The following is a 15,971-nucleotide window of genomic DNA, read 5'->3' as shown; positions in this document are numbered from 1 at the left end:
AAATAATTAAGATTATTAATGAGTTAATGAAAATGAAAAGTTTCTGCTAATAATTTTGTACAGTGATACAAAATTTAGAATGCAAATAGAATTCAATTATTATAATTCAAAAAGAAAACGAAAGTGAAAAATTTAGCGAATAATAATTATTTCAAACATTTAATCTCTGATTAAAATATTACATTCTAGTTAAGCATTTTATAAAAAAAAAAAATCAGCAAAATTAAATTATAGAAAATAAAATTATCTTTCAGTGAGTTATTTCATGGCTTTATAAATGACTTGCTTATTCATTTGAAAACACCGATAGCATAATATATTGATTGTCACAAAATATGTCATATAATATACTCTCGAATTGTCTCGAAAGTTAATATATAAGAGAAGATCATATCAATATGTTAGTACTTCTTCATTTGATTGATAGCATAACAAATGAGATTTTAACATAAATAAGAGAAATTAAGGTAATTGCAATTTGTAATGGAATGAAGTAAAATGGCAGAGTTAATTAGTATTAGGCAGTATTTGAAAGAAAATTGGATGATTCACATAATAAAGATGAATTTAAGTTCGTTAACCTTTGTTCAACTTACAATTAAAATGCATGCACATGCATTGTGCAAGTTGTGAGAAGAAGAAGCTCGCTTAGAAGGTTGATTTTTTGTGATAATCACACTGTTAGCTAACTGTTATCATACTGTTAATTAACTGATAGCTAACATAAAAAAAAAGATATTTGGAATAAAATACAAGTCAAATGAGAAATTCATATCACATCTGTTATCTAAATTCTCTCGAAATTTCAATACGGCATAAATCTCAAAATGACTAAACGTACGTGAACAGAAGAGATGCTTATATCAAAGTATGTATAATTTTCTTCAGCATGAAATATTCAAAAAGAAAAAATAAGGCAGAAAATTAGAGTCGTCGTGAATATCGATAAAATTTCCACTTTTCATCGGGTTCATCATCCATCGAAAATTGATGTTGTTCGTGTTGCTGCTCTTCATATCTAAGTTTTTCTTCACTTTTACGATTCTGCAGTTCACGTTTAATTTGTTGTTCATGTAACTGTTGTTTATGACGTAATATTCGCTGACGTTGTTGTTCAAATCGTAAACGTTGACTGTCACCTATCCTAAAAGTGATCTATCAAATAGTAGATATAATCGTTAATTAAATTAAACTATTAAACCAGTTAAATCAACAATATTTTAATACATTTTCATGAAATGGAAATGAAGAAAAAAAAAAGTAATTTATCATTATAATGTCAATCCTAATATAAACTATGAAAATGCTAGCATTTTAGTTAAATTGATTAAAATCAATAACTGATTCGGATCATCGATAATCAAATTATTAATTGAAAAATGGTTTAACGTTTTTAAATATTTTCACTCAAAAGTTTTGAGACAATAAAAAGCTGAATAAATCGATTTTCTAATGAGATTATTTGTTGCAGATTATAGTATATGCAAAAGAAGAAAGTTAATTGATACACTTCTTTTGGAGTGTGATAATATGTGTAGTGCTGTGACTTTCCGGCTTCCGGATCATCCGGATTACACCTTACGAGAATATACACATTTTGTTGATAAAAAAATGGATCTTCAACATACGATATCTGAAAATTTATGCTACATTAATTATAATGCTAAGAAATCACTGAAATGATTTTTTTTTTCTTTTTTTAAATTGAGGAAGAAAGCGTTGTATTTCAATTTTATCAGAGAGTTATGAAAACAAACTATTTGATAGAAAATGAAATTTAAGAAAGAATTTCAATTGAACTTTTATTCTATTTCTAAACGAGAAGAACAATGTGAAGCGGAAAAGCTCTCTCTTCACCCACCACAACTATGTTCTTCCATTCCTAGAAACTTTCTCAGAAGCATAGATTGACGAACAAAGTGGTTGAAATTTGTGAACTGATCAGTTACTGATCAAAAAGCAATTTAATAGCAAATGCATTTAAATGTCATCGCTTATTCAACAAATTGTCATCTCTTCAAAAGAATGAATTTGCTACTCGTACTCTTCACTTTTGATTAGATTGCCCGCACATTTCAAATATTTTAATGATGATAAATCGATAATCCATTAATAACAGTACTTGTTTACCTTGACATAATCATTTTCATAATCGATACCTTCGGCAAATGCTTCCTGCATGCAAGCACTACCGTACCAAACTTCATTCTTTGTCCAACTTACAATCTTAGCCACTTGTCTACTACGATATTCGATTGCTTCATGAATATTGGCTTGTCCAGCTTGTACAAATTTAAATCTTAAAAGAATTGCACATCGTAAATTAAGATTTCAATCATTGAGTAGGCAATCACTTCTCCAATTGATTTTTTTATTTAAGCTATATTTCAGTCAATTTCATCTCACCTCTATTTCTCATCTTCTTTCCTGTCCCCAATTTAAAATCATATAGAAATGAGAAAATTATTGTATTTTTGATCATAAATTTCTGTTAAAAAAAGTCAAAAAAAAAAAAAAAAATCAACCAAAAGTTTTGTTAAAATTGTAAAAAAAGAATTTTCAAAAAATTACGCTAAATTTCCATTGTTATTACTTCTAGAAAGTACGCGAAAACCGCCACATATCGCTTTGGTCTTATGATAACGATCCACAAAACGAGCGCAAACTCCGTTCTGAACCAAATAGGCATGTCCAAATGTTTCGTAGTGGCCAAGTTCATCATACATTACCCTAAATGTGACATATTTTCTGCAGTTCAGCAATTGGTTAAGCATTTCTGATGTCATTTGCTAAACTAGATTCAAAAATTTCTTTACTTTATACCAGAGATATATAACTAATTACTCATTAACTGATTACTCATTAACTTAATTTATATTTTTATTTCTCATATTTCTGTAATCATTTCACTGTTGCAATTAAACGTTACCCAAAATATGCCATCTAAATTGAACAAATAAATATTGCTCATATATTTCTTTTCAACAATAAAAGAAGTGAATGTGTAATTTGAAATTGAATTAAATAATCTACCAAAAAGCGATGTATGACTTTCTCGTAGGAATTTTCACATGAGCAGTGTGAAATGTTAGAAAATCTTTGACAGTTCGGTCACCAAGTAAGGAACCATCATTGTTGACCGTTGTCCAGTACTCTTCACCGATCTCGAATTATTTGTGTGAAAATGAGATGAACAGTGATAGATAAAGTTTCAATTAATTAATAAATGATTATTTAACTTTATGAACAGAAAAAAAAGAAATAAATTACCCATACTGCATCGCATATAGCAAATATGAAAAAGATGATAAGCAACATTTGATTTGAATTCTTGCTAAAAAAATTTCTTTGAAAAGTTAAACTCTTTTATAGAAATATCAATAAATATCAAATGCGAAAGATACAAGTAGTAATGGAATAACTAAACAAATTCAAATTTAATGCCATAAGATTGAGAAAAAAAAAAAAAGATAGAAGAGTAAAATGTTATTAATCAAATAACACATACCATAATTGAACTTTCATAGTTTAAGGTCAATTAAAATTCAGGATGACAAGTTAAGTGATGTGACAAAGGTGATAGTTATTGATAATTAAGGAAATATTATTGGAATTACTGAAATGTACATTTCAAAAGATGTCGCTTTCAGCTTACTGCATAAATGTTCAAAATTTTTTGTGATATAAAAGATAATTTAAAAGTTATGAAAATATATCCATTCATAAAGGAAAATTTCTTTTAGTTAGGTGATAGTATATTGGCAAATTTTTAATAGAATATAGCTTTATTTTTTCTTGTATGGCAGAAAAAATTGAAAAAAAAAAAGAAAAGAAATGAAATGGAAGGAAACAATGTTAATAATATAAAATGAAGTATGGTAAATGCTATGGCGGAATTGTCAGAAAAGTGAAAATCCTTAGATTTGAGAAAAAAAAAAAAAAAATTGAGATTGCTTCGAACAAATCAGAAATACAATTCAAAAAATTTCTCTTAGCTTCTTTTTATATATGTATTTTGAGAAGCGGAAATTGTTTTCATGCATACGTCTAGCAGATCTTTTTTTTTTTTTTTTTTTTTTTTTGCTGAATTGAATTTTATTTGAACAAATTAATTGAAATGCTAACATTGTAAAGATGGGAGAGAGAATTTGTGAAACGATAATTATACAAAGCTTAATTTTATAAAATGAATTGTTACTGTGATAACAATAAATAGCTTAAATGTCTTATTAGGAAGGAAAATGGATAAAAGAAGAAGCAATTCGAATAATTATCTCTCTTTGCAATTGCTAGCATATTTTTAAACTATTTTTATGCAATCATTTCATTCATGATGATCAATTCATTTCCGTTAATGAATACGGAAGAAAGAAAAAAAAAAAAAAAAAAACGGAAAAGATTTCTTTTTTTGCTCACTTTTAGCTGTAAGTGCTATTAATTGTTGGTTAATACGAAAAAAAAAAAAAAAAAAAAAACTTAAATTGAAACGTTCTTCGATTCTTTCCTTTTTTTCAATTTTTACATTTGTTCATTCAGAAAATGGAATGTAAAAAAGTATTCTAAATGCTTTTAGCACAATCAAAATAAGCCTTTAAAAGAATAAGCAGAAATTAGCATAAATATTGATTTGAAATTTGTAAATTTCGGATAAAAAAATTACGCCGTTCTTTTCTTTGTTTTGAAATTTTTTTCAGTAGAAACTGTTTGCGTAAGAAACTGAAATATTATTCATTCCTGAAATAACAGCCAACCAAAGGATTGTGTGAAATGTATGAACAAAAAGGAATAACCAAATAATAAAATATAGAAAATTTTCCTTCATCTTTCAATTGTTTTTTTTTTTTTTTTTTTTTTGCTCTTTGCCTTGTTTACATTTAATTGAAAATATGTGAATCATAGACTTACGCATATTTATTATCTGAAAATTTAAAATTATCATATAGTTTAATCTAGCTTAAATGAAAAAAAAAAAGAAACAAGGAGAGAAGGAACGTTTCATTTATCAGAATAAGATAATAATGATTGTGGTATTTATGAAATTAATAATTTTATCAGTTAATTTATCAGTTAAAAAAGCCATATGAATTTGATAAATGCCTGTTTACGCTTATTTTTCGCAAAATTATCTTAAAATGTTGAAAATAAGAAAAACGAAAATTTTTTTAAATGATAAAATATGATCAACAAATAGTGATAAACTGCTGAACAAATATGTCATTCTACATTCGAGACCGAAAATAATTGCCTGTTTAATCAGTAACACAAATATTTTTGGTTTGTAACTCTTCTCAATTCAAAAAAAAAAAATTTACTCAATGAAAAAAAAAAAGAAAAACCTCAATAAAATTTTATAACATAACTATGTAAAATATTTCATTTGAAAATTTCATAAGAAATAAAGTGAAATTTTCAGATTGAAAATTTGTATTTGTTAAAGGAATAGTGAAATAGATTTGAAGACTAACTTTTTGAAAATTTCAAATATTAATTATCGGATTTATGTTTTTAAATATTTCGGTGGCAAAAGTTTATTTAAAATGAGCCGAAAGAATGGTTAGTAATTGCATATTTGGTAAAAAATTTGTTCAATTATTATCTGACATTTGCAAATTCAAAATGATACATCAATGAATAAAAGTTTGACAATAAAATATTGAAGAGAAATTAAATATTCCTACGAACTGCATCTGCACTACACTTCACCAGTATTAGTATTATATATCATTTAATTAATTACTAATTACTCATCTCAAATATCGTCATCTTCCCGATCCCTTCCCTTCCTCATAATCCTACAACCATGATGAAGATAACAAAATCATTGAAAGTAAAATGTTGCTCTACAAAAATGGTATCAGTGATTGATCAATTTATCAGCAATGAGAAGTTTTGAGTGCCAATAATCCATAGTATCTTATCTATTTTTCATTTCATTGTTTACTGAATATTGTAAATATGGCTAATTTCAAAAATAAAAGAGATAAAATGAAATTAAATCGATTATTAGTAAGGAAATGAAATAAACAAAAACCATTTGCATAAGTATAAAAAAAAGAAATATTTCAAATATGTGAGAAAAGGAAGAAGTTTTGTACTTATTAGAAATAATATAAAAATTAAGAATGAAAACTATTTCATTTGAGTGTTGAGTGGATTAATTTTTGACCTTCAAATTTAATCATTTCAATTAAGACAAAATTAAATCTTTTCTGTTCGTAACCCTTGACCCTCTCTCTCTGCTTAAATATACCACATACAATAACTAATCGTTGCTTGAAGTAGCAATTTGCTTCGTCTCATTCATACCGCAAATTGTTGTCGTTAAGAGAGAGAGAGAGAGAGAGAGAGGGAAAGAAAGAGAGAGAGAGAATATCTTTTTGAATATTGTCATGCTAATGATCTCTGCAAATGTGATTTCATTCATTTATGTCAGAAGGAAATCGGATCAATGTTCAAAATTTTTTTCAGCATCCATTTTAGCACAAATAGCAATGGAAGAAAGGAATGAAATTTGTTGTGAAAGTAGTTTTAATAGATGTAAATTTTAAATGAATTGATGAGATTACTGATAAACAGTAATTCTGATATGATAAGAGGAAACCATGAAGAGTAAATATGCAATATTAAATGATCATCATGCACTCATATGTGATATTTGAAATAGTATCAAAATTTTGACATCCTTTGTTTTTTTGCTTTTTATTTTTTTTGCAAATATCTATTTGTTCATAATTTCAGAAGATTATTTCATTCTTTTTCTTTTCTTCAATCAATTTTTACTTCTTCATTCTCATTATCATCCTGTTGCTGAAATGGTGGAATGTAAGAGTTGTTGATGTGCAATGAGAAGGTTTAAATAAAATTTTTAGAATGAAAAATTTTCTCGAGCTTATATGATTGGTTAATTTTTGAGTTGGCAAATTTTAAATCAATTTATATCATCTAAACAAACCATTAGTGTCATATCTGTGAAATAAATCTAAGCAAGCAAATTTCGCCTCATGCACATACCATTGAGCATAAAACTTCAAATATATCTTCTATCAATAATTCCGATCACGCAGAAACGTTATGTGTAATTGACTGTGTAATTATGTAAATGACGTCAGTAAACAACAACAAATAGGATTGAAAAATAATTAATTTAATCGAATTTTTTAGAGTTAAAAAATAAATATATATATACTTATGTATGAAAAACGACTCAAAATTCATGATGAAAAAGTTAAATTATATGTAATTATAACTGAATTATTTGAGTTCATTGTCTTTTCAATTGATTATTTTGCTATTTTGTGAATGTTTAAATATTTTAATTAATATAAATCATGTCAACGTGTCGTCATGTTTATGCTTAAGGATGATATTACAATAAAATTAAGCAAAAGATTTCATTTACTTCACGTATAACTCATGAAGTAATTGACATTTTTGAGTTTGTACGCTCATTTCCATTTTTCTTCAATACTTTTTGTTTGTTTTGTTTCTCTTTCCAATCAATCTATTATCCAAACAATAGCAATCCAATTCCTCATTATTTCTTTCTTGGACAAATTTCGTTTGCGGTTTTCAAAATGATTTAACTGTAATAAAGTAAGACTCAAAAAATTTGGCTGATTGAATTTTTACCATTTGCATTTGCCACTTTAATTAAATAATTTTGATTAATAACTGTAAACAAAGGATACCATTGGGAAGATCTCGAGATTAACAACGCAATAAACTTTACAATGAACTAAAGGCAAATGTCTTTTTAAATTTTTTCAACAATCATTAATTTAGTTCAAAATGATTTTTTTTTTTTGAAACAAAACAAAAGAAAGAAAGAGAGAAATAATTGGCTATGGAAATTTTTGATCTTTGTTAGATGTATAAATGAAATAAATTATAAGAAAAGTACGGTAATCATAAATATTCATCGGTTTTGCGAAAAAAAAAAAAAGCCAATACATTTAGCTCAAATCGTAGAATGGCTATCAGTTTCAAAGTTGTAAAATCGAAAATTGTAATCAAGCAGTGGAAGACTGGCTGATTTTTCTTTTCTTCCTATTCATCGTATTTTCTTCACCACGCCCTATCATCATCTTTATTATTATCATCATCATCATCATTGCCGTTATCATCCTTAACAGTATTACCATAATTATTATCATCATCATTGCTATTATCAATCTTATCACTACTATCATCACCATCATCATCATCATCATTAACGGCTACTGTAGCAAGAAAATTGAAAATCGAAATAGCTACAAATTATTATTTCAATCCTTTTCACTGCCTGAAAAATTTATGCGAAAAAAAGAGAAATAATAATCGAAGGGAAAAAGAAGAAGCAAGCAATAACGAAGAAGAATACTGTTTGCTTGTGCACTTTTTATAATCTGATAACAATCAACCATTACCGCCCACACATATACATACGCCTACACACATACACCACCTACATACACCCACGCACAACCTACACCTACATACACAGACATATATTGGAAGGAAGGGATTTCGTCGTGGAAGGTTTCTTATCCTATACAGTTATTTCAATAGCATGAAACTCTATTGAGTAACGATTTAATTATGAGTGTCCTAATTAATTCCCCTCAAGTACACATACCTGTGTCTGTGTGTGTATGTATGTATGTGTCCGTCTGTCTGCACTTCTGTCTGATAATTTGCATGCAGTCGTAAATTTGTGGCGGTTTTGCAATCTTTGTAATCGCACTGTGTACGACACATGTACAACACATCAAGCATTAGCAGCATAATAAAATTCCATTTTTTTTATGAATTATTTGGTTTACACTGCTTATGTGTGACATGTGACAATTAGTAGAACAAAAAAGTGATCAAGTAATTTGATAACAGTGATCAAGTAATTTGATAACAGCATCACAAGTGATAACAGCAATAGTAAGATATTAGCTTTTAATTTGATATGATTTGTTTGCTTTTTCACCTAAATTTATTAATTATTTCTACTATGACAAATAGTTGATTTTAGAAAATTTTTGAAGCGATAGGATGCATATTTGATAGGGTATCTTTGCCCATATTGTGGGTATTTGTAGTAGTACCATTGTCATATTTTATGTTTAGCAATATAAAGCGGATCCTAGCATTTCCTCTTATTCCGGGTAACCGGTAATCGATAATCGTTGTCACTAAACTTTAAAATATATATAAGGTGAACAAGTTTACTCACTGTTGTAAATACTGAAATTAGTACCAACAATAGACTTAACCCGAAGGAAAGGATGTTTCCCTGCCTTATTTTTAGTGAGAATTTATATTTAGCATCTATCATAGTTTTAATTAGTAAACAGAACTTTAGCAGATGAATAACAATTCCTTCACATTCTCATGTCATTATTCATTTAACCTTTTCTATGTTTACTTTCAAAGGAGCAAAATTAGTATTCCAATGAGTCATTCTTTAATTTTTAAGAAAATTTATTGTTTAAAATTTTCAAAAAGTCATCGCTATTATATTAAAATAGTCACCGATCGTTTATAACATGAAGAAGCATTTAATAAGAGATAAACTTATATTTTACTTCCTGCTTACCTCCCAGCTGCTAAGTATATGACGCTATGCAACTCCTCCTTCCCAAATCTGAATTTAACGCTACATACAGTCGTATGCTGGAAGAGCCAATCCATCGGCCATGTTTGAGGCTACTACTTGGCATCTTTTTTTTCGGAGATGAAATTTCAAGTATGAATTTATTTGCCATCTGTCTCGTGTGTGTTTATTTAAATTCTGATTCAACTATCCATGTTTTCTCTTCCATAAAAGTTGTGTTTGAAATTAAAATTTGAACTGCATTAATAAATTTGAATCTGTTGGAAAATTTATTTAATTCTAAAGTATGAATTTAATTATCGATTTCTCTTCTTTCGAGGGGGAAACACTTTTGGTTTTAAACTTTGAATTAAAATGCCCTTGTAGTTTTTTTCTGGAATAAAAATATTTTAAGTTTTAGTTCAAACCGAAATACAGGATAAGCATGTTTGTATTTAAATTAATGGGTAATATCTTTTATGTGCCATATTTAAAATTGAAATCCATTTTGATTAAAAATTACCTATTACAGAAATGTTGGACATTTATCAACGAATCAGAGAATGGAAACGTTTCTTATTTCCACGGTTAACGACCCGAACAACCTTTTCACATTACATACCAATGGTGGGAGCATTGAGCCATTCGTTATACTCTATGCACATTCTTTCGCCAGACTTACTTTCCAGGTTTCTTTATTTTTCCACATAAGTGGATAAGAAAGCTCGTAATATATCAGTTATTTATTACATATGTATTGTAATGTGTCTTTTTTTTCTCTTTTTTGTATTAATATTTTGTACCACTACAAGAAAATTCGTATTGAAATGAAACCAACCATTCTTGGAAGTTTTTTTTTTTTTATTACTATATGAAAGCTGAACTAATATTTCGGATTTGATGGAATCATAAAAGTATTTATGTAAGACACGTTGAATAGGAGAAACATTCTAGGTTTTAATCTTAATGGGAAATTAATTTGATCATGATTGTCTTTGTTGTAATAGTATAATTTTTAGTACATAACTTATACTGTACTACTATGCATATAATTATTTCTGAACTAAGCTACACTGTGTCAGTATTAAGACTTTCTCCCCTTTAGATGCTTTGGAGTCCATGATTTGGCAGCAGAATTTTCAATACTTTGTACAGCTACACTCGGACCTGGCTTCGCGGTCTATTTTCGACCGCATATGAATCGTTTGGGTCGTTGGAAACGTGTTGAATATAGTGTATTTGCAGCTGTTATATTTACTTATGGATCCTTGTTTGCCGTTATTTTTCTAAAAGATATTTTGCCGAATACGTAAGATATGCTACTTTTTCATAAAACATATATAAGCAGAAATATCTGACTGCTTGTCTGTTTTGTTATTTTAAAATTAATTGTGTGGCAAGTTTCAGTGAAGTACTTGCAAGATTTATCTTTTGCTACAAAATAAAAAGTAGTGTTAGTATGACTTTGAATTTACTGGAGTTAAGGACAGGAAGCTTAGATTCTTCTCACTTCAAGCTGATTTTCAAATTCAAGTCGATTAATGATTATTTTCTCCTGCCACTTAAATTTGTTATTTTATTGTCCCCATCATTTGTACCTTAAATTATTGACGATTATTCAGAATAGTTGCATAGCTAATGGTTTTACCTTATCTGCATACGGTCAGAGATATATTGGAATAAATAGCCATTCAAGCTTGGTAGTGTAATCGTATAATTAACTTATTTTAGGCTAAAAGTATGGATGAAATCATTAATTGGGATAGGGATGAGTTTGGTTCTGCTATCGCGAGGTTACAATTACCTGAGCTTTCATGATTCTCGACGCAGACATCGAAACATGGCAATCCACAGTACACCAGCAAAACCAGTCACAACTCCTCCACAAAATGAATCGTAAGAGAAAAATAAATATGACGAATATCGAACCTTTTTTTCTTTTTTATTTGATCAGTTCGTTCATTCTAATAGGAAGTTGGTTTGTTAGACGGTACACTGGATTATTTTCATTTGTTTGATAGCATCAGTACGTTCATATTTAAGGACAAATTTTAAATTATTTTAGTTACATGGAGTCGTTAATAATCCCTAATAAATAATCTTCCTACATCAGAATGAGCGAATTATTTCCCCCTTTTTTTTATGTTTGTTTAAATTATTTCTTTGCATGAGCAAAGTGCAGCTGTAGTACTTGCATGGAGGCATATTGTGATCAGTTAGTGAACAAGCGATTAATAATGATAAGGATCAAAGTATAAGAATAGGCTGTTCTTACTTTTTAAGTTTATTTCAACAAATCTAGTAGGTTTTTATGATAAATATAAGAACTTCATTTCCCACTTAAATCATTTTAGTTCACTGTTCATTCAGCAAAGCTGTCTTAGTACAATGACAGCTTTGTGTTGACTATCTTTATAACAAATTCTGGAACCATGTTTGTCAATTATCAGCAGCATTATTACTTTTTACTCAGAGTTCTATGCTGTGACATCTGTATAGATGTTTCGGTGACATTCGTTTTTATTTGAAATTTATTCTTCAAATTATATCTTCGTCCTAATTATTTGCCCATATGCACATATTCGAAGTCTCTGTTATTTGTAGGCTTTTAGCACTCCTTGCTTTAAAAGTTCAGTATTTCCATTTCTTATCTTGGATGCTTCAGCTTATGTGATCATCATCCGGTTATAAATGGGTCGTCGATTTCTATTCAAGTTTTATTCTCCTCTAACCAGCAGCTTTTTTTTTTTTGAAATTGCTGCTATTTCGATATTTTGCCTATTTGCACTGCTCTTCATAAGACATTAATTACATTAGGATACTTAGAAGGTTCTATCGACTTTTTCATTTCAGTTATTTCTCCATCACTATGAATTAGTTCGATTTCGAGACTCCTCAGTGCTTAAGGTGTCGCTCATTCTTCTCTTCATTTTATAAATTTCGCCAAGAAATAGAAACATTGACAAATTTCCACCAATATTTCTATTTTTTGGCAACTAAGTTGCCTTCTTGAATAATATTGTGCCTGAATTCTATGTTGGAAAATATTGTCAGTTTCATCTACTTTAGAGTGTTTTTATTTGTTTTGGAAAGTGCTTCTGTATTTTGACTAGTATTATGTTGTTTATAGTGATAAAAATTTTCACCCTTCATTTATCAAGAAGTTTTGCAGGCGGTTTAGGAATGACTTACAGAAAATGATATTTCTTAGTGAAAGATTTATTCATGTTTTTACATTTTGTTACATTCAGTTCGTTAACCTTTTTTTACAATAATAATGACAGAAAATTGGGCTGGAAGTAGTAGATATATAGAACTTTAGCTAAGGAAAAAACCCTTCAAGCTAGTCCGGCCGAAGTTGAATTTACTTGTGTTATTTAAAAGCTAGCATATTCCTTAAGTTTTCCAGTTCAAGATAAGCGAGAATGAAAAAAAAAACCATAGCAAGATAGCAGGAAAAATGAAGATACAAATGAGTACATGAATTGACATAGAACGAAGAACTGGTGCAAGATTTGATAGACCAGGAAGTCCGATAGACTTCAGATTTAATTTCAATATCAAAGGAAACGACAAACGTTCTACAGGTATCCTGGAAGGCTCTTCTATATATTTGTTTTTATTCTTTCTTAAATTTAAAAAAAAAAAAAAAAAAACCAAAACCACCTCAATTTTTGAAAATTAAGAAAAAGTGGCTTAGCCATAAATAAAATGTAATAAGGAGAGGAATTGTTCTTTTTGAGAGAAATTAGAAAAAGCACATCATTAAATCATCCCGTCCAATTCTCCACATGAAAAAAGAAAATGAAGCTGCATATAATCTCGTTATAAAATTCTTGAATTACGGGAGAATTAATCGAAGTAAATAGCTAACTGTTGCACTTAGCTACTTACTCCAGAACTAAAAATTACAGTCCGTAACTGGTCACTGGTCAATTATCATCCCCACAATTCTTCTGTTCGACCAAATTTATAGACAAGTGAAGAGATGAAAATCAAAAAATTATGCAGAAAGAGTGCAACTCCGGGCCATATCGGATGATCACCCGTTACCAATACATAATCCGCGAACATAATCCATAAAGCAGCAACTAGCGATGCAAATGAAAGTACAAAACCGAGCATTAGCCACAAACGAGATCCTAAAACTGATTTATCGTTATTTTCAAAACTGCATGTAAATATAAAATTCAATATGCATATATAACACGGCTATCATTTAGAAAATTATGTTTTCATCACAATTGAGTTGAAACATAACCGTAATGAATATAATATAAAAATAAGTTGGATAGAATATAAGTAGATGTGGAACCATGCAACAAGGAAGCATTTTACATAATCCAAGATTACAACAACTACGAATAAATGTGGTGACAGTTGCTGTCAAAATTTATATTCTATGAAAAGATTAAAGTTAGCTTCCAAAATACATTAGGATGCATCATTTTGACATCTCATTCATGATTGTGCAATAAACTAATATTAAGTAACGATTGCAAAAACAGAAAATATGCTCGATTTATGTGGCCAAGATTAACAGATCTCGCAACCATATGTTATTTTTCATAAAATCTTTATTTGGAGAACAACTAAAATTGATGAATAACATAATTACATTCGAAAATCTAACCTTTGGTACCTAAAATATTTTCATTCATTGATTCGCCACGAACTTGGCTGTTTGAAACAGCATTCACCCTAAAAGGCGATCATAGTCAAATTATTTCTCGAAATAAACGAATTATGATATTATATTGAAAACGATTATCATATATTATGAGTATCAAATACAGATTTTCAGAAGTAGACTTGGAAAAAAGAAAAATATTTCTGGACGATCTTTTTTATGCAAACTTTATAAGAATCCAAACTTACATGAACATCGCAATAGTTCCACAAACAGTAACGATGATATAAACATTGTTCCATTGACCGACCGGAGTGTAAATTGCTGCCGTGTCAATCAATAGCCACCATCCAATGAAGAACTAAAAAATTGACATTGTGGAGGAATCCGAATCAGAGTAATATTCAAGAAGGAATCAAGTGATTGATTATTAAATAACTCAATGTATGATTTAATTGAGCTTTCGAACATTAACAAATCCAAACATTTATTTATACAAATTATCAGTCAAAAAGCACTACCTACCAAACAACTATATTATTGGGATAATTCCAAACAATCTTTAACATCTTCCAATCATATACTACAACGGGAAAGTAAGCGATTCCTTACCATAGCTGATGAAATACACGATGCGACAGCATTTCGCTTTGAGTCCCAATCGATATCACAATTATAGTTGAACTGATCCAAGCATCCGGACATTTTCACGGATGCTAACCAAAATAAATCCTATACACCCAGATAAAACCTTAAATCACACTAAGTGTTGTAAACAACCTCTACTACACAAGAGGAATTATAGTAAAGCATGGTCTTATCAAAATTATTGCTTAATGCTGCCGCATTACTGTTTGTTATTGCTGTGACCAGTTTCATGATTCACAAGCTTATTAAAGTTCAATTCACAAAACATTTAATGTTTCTGACATCAATCTCGCACATTAAAGTAGGAATACAAACGTTCCAGAGAATCTGACGATATTATCTTCCCTCGGGACAGAATATCGCCCGCAACAATATGTCTTAGTTAAATAAAAAGGCTGCAGAATTTCCACTTGAACGACTCGTAGTGAAAAACAAATGCCGCTGCAAATCCGTTTATAATATTCGATAATTTTCAATAAAAACAGATGTAAACTCATTAGAATCATATTAAAGAGACATGTAACTTAAATGACTCAATACCATAGATTTGAAAAGAAGAAAATTCATAAAAGTATTCCAAACAATACATTCTAGAGATAGAAAATTTCTAGAAAAAAGGGAATACCACTACAAAGTTTGGACAATATACACTACGAAAAGTATGCAAATTTTTTACATCAAATACTGCAAAATTTTAAGGAAGAAAACAACAGATGATATCAGTGCAATAAAAATGTAGCATGTTAAAAACTGCATAAGATGTACTTCGTAATTAATCAGAAATTATAACTCTACACCCAAAAAACAAAATTTATAAAGAATCACTCCTGAAGTCTCCAACAAATAATTTACATCGTAAACTATTTGTTGTTTCAGGATTCCTAATATGAAGTGAAATTTCGAGATTTACTTTCATCTGACAACAGCCAGAATACCAAAAACTGCTTCTCGAATTTCACGGACCTTCCGGTAACTCTTTGGTTTTCTTAGTTCAAATCAAAGTTACTTTACTAATAAGTGGTTCCTTTTTCGTAATTTTTCTGATCTTCTGATTGGTGCAAAAAAATTCTAGAAGTTCCGGAAATTCCTAATTTAATGAGTTTTCCCATGTGAGAAAAGCTATCATACAAA

At 28.9% G+C, this 15,971-nt stretch overlaps 4 protein-coding genes across 5 annotated transcripts; 1 reads left to right on the top strand and 3 right to left on the bottom strand.

Moving 5' to 3' along the window:
* Positions 1 to 924: 924 nt before the first annotated feature.
* Positions 925 to 3,318, bottom strand: Bma-pqn-52 (Uncharacterized protein; the record flags this gene model as incomplete). Its single annotated transcript, XM_001897494.2, has 6 exons — positions 925 to 1,144; positions 1,509 to 1,633; positions 2,131 to 2,299; positions 2,572 to 2,730; positions 3,034 to 3,164; positions 3,271 to 3,318. 6 exons carry the CDS (start codon positions 3,316 to 3,318, stop codon positions 925 to 927), a joined length of 852 nt encoding a protein of 283 aa, XP_001897529.2.
* Positions 3,319 to 8,064: 4,746 nt separating this feature from the next.
* Positions 8,065 to 8,436, bottom strand: Bm17593 (Uncharacterized protein; the record flags this gene model as incomplete). The annotated part of the gene is made up of 2 exons (XM_043079576.1): positions 8,065 to 8,219; positions 8,406 to 8,436. 2 exons carry the CDS (start codon positions 8,434 to 8,436, stop codon positions 8,065 to 8,067), a joined length of 186 nt encoding a protein of 61 aa, XP_042935510.1.
* A 1,155-nt stretch (positions 8,437 to 9,591) lies between these two features.
* Bm2113 (Uncharacterized protein) lies at positions 9,592 to 11,462 on the top strand (the record flags this gene model as incomplete). 2 transcript variants are annotated; one of them, XM_043079575.1, is made up of 4 exons in its annotated part: positions 9,592 to 9,715; positions 10,095 to 10,251; positions 10,668 to 10,871; positions 11,294 to 11,462. In XM_043079575.1, the coding sequence occupies 4 exons, from the start codon at positions 9,592 to 9,594 to the stop codon at positions 11,460 to 11,462; spliced, it is 654 nt and encodes a 217-aa protein (XP_042935509.1). The 2 variants fall into 2 exon arrangements, with proteins under 2 accessions (XP_042935509.1, XP_001897527.1); XM_001897492.2 differs by lacking the exon at positions 9,592 to 9,715 and having other exon boundaries at positions 10,097 to 10,251.
* A 2,039-nt stretch (positions 11,463 to 13,501) lies between these two features.
* Bm7126 (Small membrane protein, putative) lies at positions 13,502 to 14,897 on the bottom strand (the record flags this gene model as incomplete). Its single annotated transcript, XM_001897491.1, has 4 exons — positions 13,502 to 13,704; positions 14,196 to 14,263; positions 14,441 to 14,553; positions 14,805 to 14,897. The coding sequence occupies 4 exons, from the start codon at positions 14,895 to 14,897 to the stop codon at positions 13,502 to 13,504; spliced, it is 477 nt and encodes a 158-aa protein (XP_001897526.1).
* Positions 14,898 to 15,971: the final 1,074 nt, after the last annotated feature.

The sequence above is a fragment of the Brugia malayi genome (assembly GCF_000002995.4).
Source record: "Brugia malayi strain FR3 genome assembly, contig: Bm_v4_Chr3_scaffold_001, whole genome shotgun sequence".
NCBI lineage: Eukaryota > Metazoa > Nematoda > Chromadorea > Rhabditida > Onchocercidae > Brugia > Brugia malayi.
This window is presented reverse-complemented; position numbering and strand designations above follow the sequence as displayed.